Raw genomic sequence first — 8554 nt, forward strand, 5'->3', positions numbered from 1 at the left:
GCAGGAGGATTCTTTGCTACTGAGCCACCTGGGAAGTCCCCATGCTTACTTAGGGAGACTTTAATCTGTGAGTATTTGATTTTTGTAAAACATAATGGCTCTTCCGAGTCATCCATTGGTGCTGCTTTTTTAATGGATTGTTGGCATATTCCCCCCATGGAAGTTTATAACACAGCTGTAAAATTGCCTTTGGTCTGGAGCTTCTAAGTTTGCCAAGAGTTGGTATTTTAAGTGAAGATACTCAATTTGGAAAAGGACATTAAAAATAACATGGAGGGGATTAGAATTATATGATAACAATAACATTGCATTTGTAAATTAGTAGCTTTCAATACCCTATGGTATTGTGATCCAGTAGAGGTGATTATCAGAGGGCAGATGAGCAAGGTCCTTGGATGTGGTAGTTCAAAATGATAAATATATTTCAAAATGATAAATACATTCAGTAGAGGATAGTGAGTAGTGCAGCCTTAGTTGAAGAAATGGTGATGTAACACTGCAACCTTGAGGGTCCTGGGGTAATAAATGTAATTAGAGCAGGAAATGACTAATAAATTCTCATTTTATTGAATTGCTGCAGTGTAGAGTTCTTTAAAAGAATTAGAAAGATGAGGCTTTAGACCTAAGGCTTTAGACCTAAAATATTTATTAATATTTTTAGGACTGGGAAAGGATTAAGACTTTAAATTTTAAATATAAATGTATTACTATTATTTGTGTGGTTAGAGAGTGGGATCAGACACTAAATGTTCAAAACTATTGTAGAATGGGCTTTTCAGGTTAGGCCAGTCCTACAAAAGGCCTTAGCCTTACAGAGATTTTGGAGAGGATGGAAATAATAGGGATTACTTGGTTGGAAGAGACAGCATCCACTCGGGCACAGTAGGAACCCAAAGTACTGAAGATAGAAGGGATCCGTTGAAAAAGATGTCTTTAACCTTAAATTGGACTTCTCTGGTGGCTCCGATGGTTAAGAATCCACCTGCAGTGCAGGAGATCTGGGTTCAATCCCTGGGTCGGGAAGCTCCCCTGGAGAAGGGAATAGGTGCCCATCGAGTATTCTTGCCTGGGAAATCTCATGGATGGAGGAGCCTGGCAGGTTACAGTCCATGGAGTCACAAAAATGGGGTTTCTTTTATTTAGTTGGGAATTGGGAGCACTGCAGTCTTGGGAAAATACTTCTTTGCATACATGTTTGATATAGATTGGGCTGCTGAGGTGAAGACTACTGCTGGTGAGGTATGAAGTTACATAAAATTTGGTGTATTTGAACAGCCCTGTAAGTAGATGCTTGCACAAAGGGGCAGTTGAGTTGAGCATGTGGTGGAGGAATGCTGTCCTTGGACTTTTGTATCTAGGAAAGCTATGGTACCTATGGAATATGAGGGCTCAGAAGGAGCCGCAGCCAGTGTTGGCTCCCTTCTAAACCTCCCAGCTATCCTACCTGGGAAATGGATTGCTGATTTATGCTGTGGTTACTGCTGTGGCTCTTGTGATCTTACGTCAAGTCTGCCCGTGGTTGTGGGATTAGAGATTGGGGCTTGCCAACTTCAGAGTCAGGTTGTTCTTGTAGTCAATTAACTTAATTATTTAGAACCATTTGGCATGATGCAGAATCATGTGTCCACAAACACACAACTGGATTTCTTTTTTATTTTTTGGCTCCTGTTTCTTCTCTTCTTGAAATAGTGATTTTTAGGGAGGTAGTAGGGGACTTGGGATTATTTCCAAAAAGAAATACTTACCTAGAATATTACTTACAGAACACTTTATAAATCTGAAAGCACATTGTGATCTTTTAAGACATTGTTGTACTACTTTACAGAATTTTGTCATATTTTAGTAGTAAGGTAATTTTTTAAATCTCAACAATAATGAGTGGGATTACTGAGTGGATAGCCAGGGTTAACTGATAGAAATTCTTAGCACTATTTGTAACGTTGATTTAAAGCAGTTTTTGGCAGATGAGGTATATCTCTAGGTTTACATATTTGTCAACTTAAATATAAATTTTGTCTCTCAAAAAGAATAAAAGTTAATACGGTATAAAAGAGGGAAATTGTATTTCTGGCATACTGTAGTTTTTATATCTTAGCATTATCTCTTTTGGGATATCCCAGATGGTCCAGTGGTAAAGAATCCACCTGCCAGTACAGGAGACGCAGGAGACACAGGTTCGATCCCTGGGTTGGGAGGACCCCCTGGAGAAGGAAATGGCAACCCTGTCCAGTATTCTTGCCTGGGAAGTCCCATGGACAGAGAAGCCTGGCGGGCTACAGCCCATGGGGTTGCAAAGAGTCCGACACAGCTGAGCATAGCACAGCATTCTCTCTCTTTAAAAAAAAAAAAAAGCTTAATTTTGTTCTTCAGGTATAATTAAAGCATAGGAATACTAGTGCCAGTATTCCTAAACATTTGTTAACACTGGACAGGGAGGCCTGGCGTGCTGCAATTCATGGGGTCGCAAAGAGTCGGACACGACTGAGCGACTGATCTGATCTAATTTTCCACATATTGAGTATCCACTATGATTTTAGTCTGGAGTGAGTTGTGATGGGCTGTAAGGAAATGAAATATATATATTTGCCCCAAACACATACACACAAGAAAATTCAATTAACAATGTGAGGTTGCCCCTGATTAGTGGTTACAAACAAGAGGAGTTTCAGTATTACACTGTGAATAGGAAAATACTCAGCGTATAGCATTCATTTCTGACATACTTATTGAGCACCTATTACTTTTGAGCAGAACATAAAGCATATTGCATATCATGACTCCAAATATACAAAGTATATTACATGAATCATGACCCCAAAATGATTGAGAAGCAAGGACTTATTAGTATCTCAATATATTATCTGCTACTGAGCCAGCATAGTTCCAGGTATCAGTCAGGTGGCAGAACTGTCTTTCTTAGCAGAGCCACATGTCTTCTCACAGTTCCTCCCATAGCATAAAGCACAAGACTCCAGACGGGAATACTTTCTGTACTGCTTAGTCTTGAAGGATTCATGTGTATCACTGTGTGTGTTTATGAGAGAGAGAGAGAGAGTGTGTGTGTGTGTGTGTGTGAGAGAGATTGTTTGTTTTTTGGGTCAGCCATAGTGGAGATTTAAGAGATTGCGGAGTATAAAAATTAATAATGATAGTTGCTGAGTTCTTTTAACCTGTTCATTGACTAAAAAGAAACTTCTTACCCATCTCTACATCTAACAGCATGTCTGTACTTCTCTATTGAGTTGGGAGTCAGAGGATAGAGAGGGAGCACATTCAGCATCTTCACTCATTTGGTCCCAGCCTTCTCTGAGGTACTTGGTGACTTTGCTAACGTTCTGTCACATCACTGGTGACAGGGTTACTTGTGATAGCTCCCTTATGCAGAAGTCAGGCAGGCAGGCAGTCACAGATCTAGAACAGTATTAAAAACATGGCTTCATCCAGTGCAACTGTGCATTCTCATGTTTTCCTTCCAGTGCGAGGAAAATCACTGATCATGTAGACACTGGTTATTGGCTGAAAAATCACAAAAGTCATTTATGACTCTGATTTGGAACCAGATGTTTTTGGATTGAAGGAGCAGTCGTTTCCATAGCTGTTTTGTGTATTAGTGGTAATAACCTTTTGTTGACATTGCCTGACAAAGAAATATGATCTGTAGTGGAAACTCCAGGAGATGTATTAGCACAGAGTAGACCCTCAGCATTTTCATTAGCTTTTTGCCTTTTGCCTTTGTCCTTGGCTGTGCATTGCTGCTCCTCCACTCCAGTCCCTCATTTGTGCTGGAATGAAAATTGTGAATAGAATTTGTTGCTTTTACTTCATAGAAGGGCAGGGGTTTTGAAACAGACTACACATTGTCCTCTTTAATGAGAGATGTTATACTGTCAAAAGCCTTGGAGTTTTTTCTTTCCATAAACTGTAAATTCATGTTTTCTCTGTTATTGAACAAATGGGTTTTTTGAATTCTGACCTTTAAGACTTATAAGCTAATGAATACATTATTTAAAAATGGTATTTAGTAAGTGAGGATGAGTGTCAGTAGAAGACAGTGTTTAATGTTTGGTGTGACTCTGTGCATGTCCTGTTGCTTCCATTATTGATTTTAAGATATACCTTCAATTTAGTAATAGCTTTTGGAGAATAAAGAAACATTAATCAATTACAAGATAAACTTGGACTTTAAAAATGAATCAAGAATTGCATGAATGTGACAGCATATATGTCATCTACCTAAAAAATGCAATTAAGTCCCTTAACTAGAGAATAAACTGTTAATTTTATTTTTTAGTTTTGCTTCTTGAGCACTTCCATCTTATGGGTTTTCCTTATTTTCTATTCTAACTTTAATGGAGTCATACAGTCTTTAATCCTAAAAAGCAAGTTTATTTATAATTTTAGAACAGTCTGGTTACTTTGAAAATGATTTTTTTTCATTGTAAATTAAGGAAGTTTGTTGTAGAAATAGTTTTCAAAATAAAGCTAGTTGAAGCCAGTGGCTTTTTGATGCAACACTGTTTTAAATTGGCTCTGCCCACAGGGAGTTACATTGTGGCCAACAGAAACTATTGCCATTTACTAAGGCATCTAATCTGTAATGAGTTGGGTGAAGGTTTGAATTGTTTCCATCCTCCTTGATGGAGTGGGAATTACAGAGGCAAAAGCCACGTGCAGAATTGCCTGAATATTCAATAAAGAACTGCTGTGCAGCTCTTTTGCTGGTGGGTACAACCTTGTGTAGAAGAATTACATCTACCTTTCTGACAGGTTTTCTTACAAAATATGTATGATTTCATTGAATAGTGTTAGAGATTACTGTATTTCATCAATTTCAAAATGCACATTCTCTCCCACATTTTTATATTTTCAAAATCAGTGATATTCTTTACAAATGATGGCAGCTCACAATTGACTGGGTGGCAGTTATGATATAGTTGTCATCTGCCTGTATTCCAGTGAACTTGGTCATAGCTATCTGTATTGTTGTCACTTCGGTTGAATTGTGTGCATTTTTGGTATTCTATCAGTTGAGTTCAGTTGCCATTAACATGTATTCAGAAGGAGTACCCTGTGACTTGACATGGGAAAATAATGTACATAAAGTGGTGTGAAAACTGAAGCAGGGCACAATTTAGATATGAAGAAAGCAAATATTCATTAGTGAAGAAATGACTGCAGTTCCTCTGTTTGTTTGTTTGTTTGTTTTGGCAAAGCCATAATGAAATGCTTTACCATATCTACAAAAGGAAAGTACCTAGTTGAAGAGAACACGTGTACACCTGTGGCGGATTCATGTTGATGTATGGCAAAACCAATACAATATTGTAAAGTAATTAGCCTCTAATTAAAATAAATAAATTTAAAAAAAAGAGGCTCTGGTATGCTTTTGTTACCAAAATCCCTGCTAAAGAATTGACTGCCACACACCAAGCAAGTCCAGCATTTAAACTTGCAAAAAAGGGCATCAGACACTTGGAAGAATTTCTCTGAGGTATTCATAAGAAATGTTGTATGTATTCCCAACATTCTTGATCACAGAAGAATTAAAGTCACACAGAGGTGTGATTGAACTTGAAGTAATTCAGAAGTGTAAAATGCTTCAGGAATTTTTCAACTTAATTCTTTTTTTTTTAATGTGTAAGAATAATATATAATGGAAGTCTGTGCCCAAAGTCAGAAAGTTCTTTCAGTTTAGTATAGTGTAAAAATTTTACACTATAAATTGATAAAGTGATGAGAAAACATTTTGCCAATTTAATTGGTAATGGTTTTATTTTCAGTTGTGGATCTTATCTGATTATTGATTCAGTGACTTGCTAATTCGTTATTAAAACTGTATTCTTGATATAATTATTGTAGGTGCCTAATGGATAAGAACTTCGTTAGGATTGGGAAATGGTTTGTCCGACCCTATGAAAAAGATGAAAAGCCAGTCAACAAAAGGTGAGTCTTTGCATTGCTTTTGGTCTTTTGGTTTCTTTTGCTTGACTGCACCTATCTTTGGAGAAGAGATGAATGGAGGAAGCAGCTTTTATTTACTTTCCAATAATGTTAATAGTTTGAAATAGTTTGATGTTTGAAACAGATTCCTGGATCACATTTTGTTAAATACTCTATTACTAAGTTTTTGTGAAATATTAAATTCAGCTAGAAGAATTATTGGTAACGCATGTCTGATTTCCTTATAGCCACACTCTTTGGAATTGAATTACTCTATTTTGTTATTCTCATTATTCTAATTTATCTTTATTCCTTAAAGTGTTATGTGGCATAACTTTACATCAATAGTCAAGTGAATTAAAATGGTAACAGTTTTTATAGAATTGTTTGATTCCCTTAAAAGTTGGTCAACACGTTCTTGATAGTTGCCAGACCAGGACTGGGAATTACTTATCTAAACAGTCCTAAACTTTTTACCATCATGTATCATATGCAAGGCTTTAAAGGCAGTCTTTGATACTAAACAAACGTGGAATTTTAGATCAATCAAGCCAGAATCAAAATCCAAAACCATCAAAATCTAATATTTATCTCACTTTCCTTTGAACACAGTGTGAGTTTAATGGGAAGTTGGTGATTATTTCATTTTTTATAGAACTGAGGACACAGTCTTGATTCTATTTTACTATCTGTGAAGTCGTCCTAAGCTAAGGGTACCAGCTAGTGGCTGTAGATGGGAGCTCTTGAAGCCCTTGTGGAAGGTTCAGTTTGGTTAGTTGGCCAGAATTTCAGTTGGCTACTCTGACTCATCTTCTGATAATACCAGCCTTCTCTCCAATCTGTATGTCATAAAGCTTTGATTTAAATGGTTGTGGAATCTCCGTATTAACTAAACCTAATTTATGAAAATTGGGATTTTTCAAATCAGATAAATTAGGGATTGACTTTTCTTTTTCTTTTTCCAAATCATCATTAACTTCCTTGAAATATTTCTCCCCTTTTAGTACACTTAGCATTTATTTAAAATTGTGTTTAAGTAGGTAGTAGGTATTGTGGGTATCAAAGTTTGCCTGAAAAAGGATAATGATTTTTAGAAAAAAGGTACTAATGTGTCTGGGTGTGATTCTGTTTACAGATGCTTTGAATGATGGAGAGGAACTTCTTTTTCCTTTTATTTTTACTGATTTCTTCTAACTGATGAATGTTTCATGGACATAATTCATCTTAGCATTTTCTTTAAATTTATAGAGGTCTTAACTTTCCTGCTGGTTAAAGTTTGGGCTTTTATTGTTGGAGAGTCTGAATGGTGATGCATGGTCTTGCTTTAGTGTAGGGTTCTCCTTTGCCATCCTTAGCGCGCCTCTCCATGCTCAGTGTGCATTCTCACAACTGGTCTCTGATGAATTAACTGAGCCAGTCCTGAAAGTTTTGACCAAAAGGTACAGATATTTGTGTGATGGTTTGTGAGGAATTTGTGGATGAAGAGGAAATGTAGAAATAGGAGTAGCTATTGTAGCTAAATGTAGAAATAGGAGTGGTTGAAGGAGTAGCAATTACTATTTTAATATAAAAAATAATGTTTAACAGTCAGATGTACTTCTTTTATAGCTTGTATATCTTTACACTTTATTTAGATACTCAGAGTCTTCCTAACTTGAGCAAACCAGATGTAAATAATACATGTAATATGTTTGGATATTTGATTTTGTGTACCTGGGAGGCTATTGATTTCTGAGTTGTGTAAATTATTTTATTATTTTTAAGACTTTATAGTTGTAGTTGAATCTTGTGCAACTTTTCATGTAGAAATATTGATACTTTTAAAAAGCTATTTTGGAAGGTGTTAACGATTAGAAAACATTTTAAAGCAAAGATTCTATTAAAAAATTTGGCATATGGTATAATAAAACTTTATTAGGGGTAGTGACTTTTTCACTCTTGTTCTCTGAGTGGAAAATAGAGTATCTTGTCGGATGTTGAATAGAATCTCAGTGTTTAAGTCATTTTGGGTGGATAGGGTAGTGCTGTAGGGGAGGTCATTTAGGATTAGAAGAGTTAGTATCACATCCTACACCTCTTTTTACAAGTTATTTGCTTTTATAAAAGTTGTTTTGTTTTTCTGAGTTGAACTTATATTTTTTGCTGTTATTAAATTTATAATGATATCTTAGAGGATTATTGTGAAGATTAAATGAGTTAATTTATATGACTAGTTTATAATTTAGTTGAGAAATAAGAACAAATTAATCTTTAAGCTTCTTGTTGTTTTTCCTTTTTTTTTTTTGTACATACCAGTTTAATACCAATGGAGAGGAAAATTTGCTGCAAATGCTAAATGCATTGTATGTACAAATTAATATTTTTAGGAATTCCCTAATTTGATATCATTAGACCCAAATAAAAAGAACATACTGTAAACAATAATATTCTAAATATAAAGTAAACTGATAGTAGCATATAGATACTTTAGAGCAAAAGCACCACTTAACACACTGCATATTTTAAGTAAGCTAAAATAACTCTTAATAGTGGCGACAAAAGAATATATTGATGATTAGGTTTCATGAGTTTGATTAATAATATATTATTTTTTGAGCTATCATTTCTCTCTGTA

General features: G+C 35.5%; 1 protein-coding gene across 2 annotated transcripts in view; it reads left to right on the forward strand.

Moving 5' to 3' along the window:
* The window catches only part of MED13L (mediator complex subunit 13-like), a 257483-nt gene that overhangs the window by 131183 nt on the left and 117746 nt on the right, over window positions 1–8554 (forward strand). For both annotated transcript variants that reach the window (XM_010828557.1, XM_010828558.1), the window contains exon 4: window positions 5860–5943. In XM_010828557.1, the coding sequence (XP_010826859.1) occupies window positions 5860–5943 (84 nt within the window). The remainder of the gene's footprint in view (window positions 1–5859; window positions 5944–8554) is intronic.

Source organism: Bison bison, unplaced genomic scaffold, assembly GCF_000754665.1.
Source record: "Bison bison bison isolate TAMUID 2011002044 unplaced genomic scaffold, Bison_UMD1.0 scf7180017864495, whole genome shotgun sequence".
In the NCBI taxonomy this organism is placed as follows: Eukaryota; Metazoa; Chordata; class Mammalia; order Artiodactyla; family Bovidae; genus Bison; species Bison bison.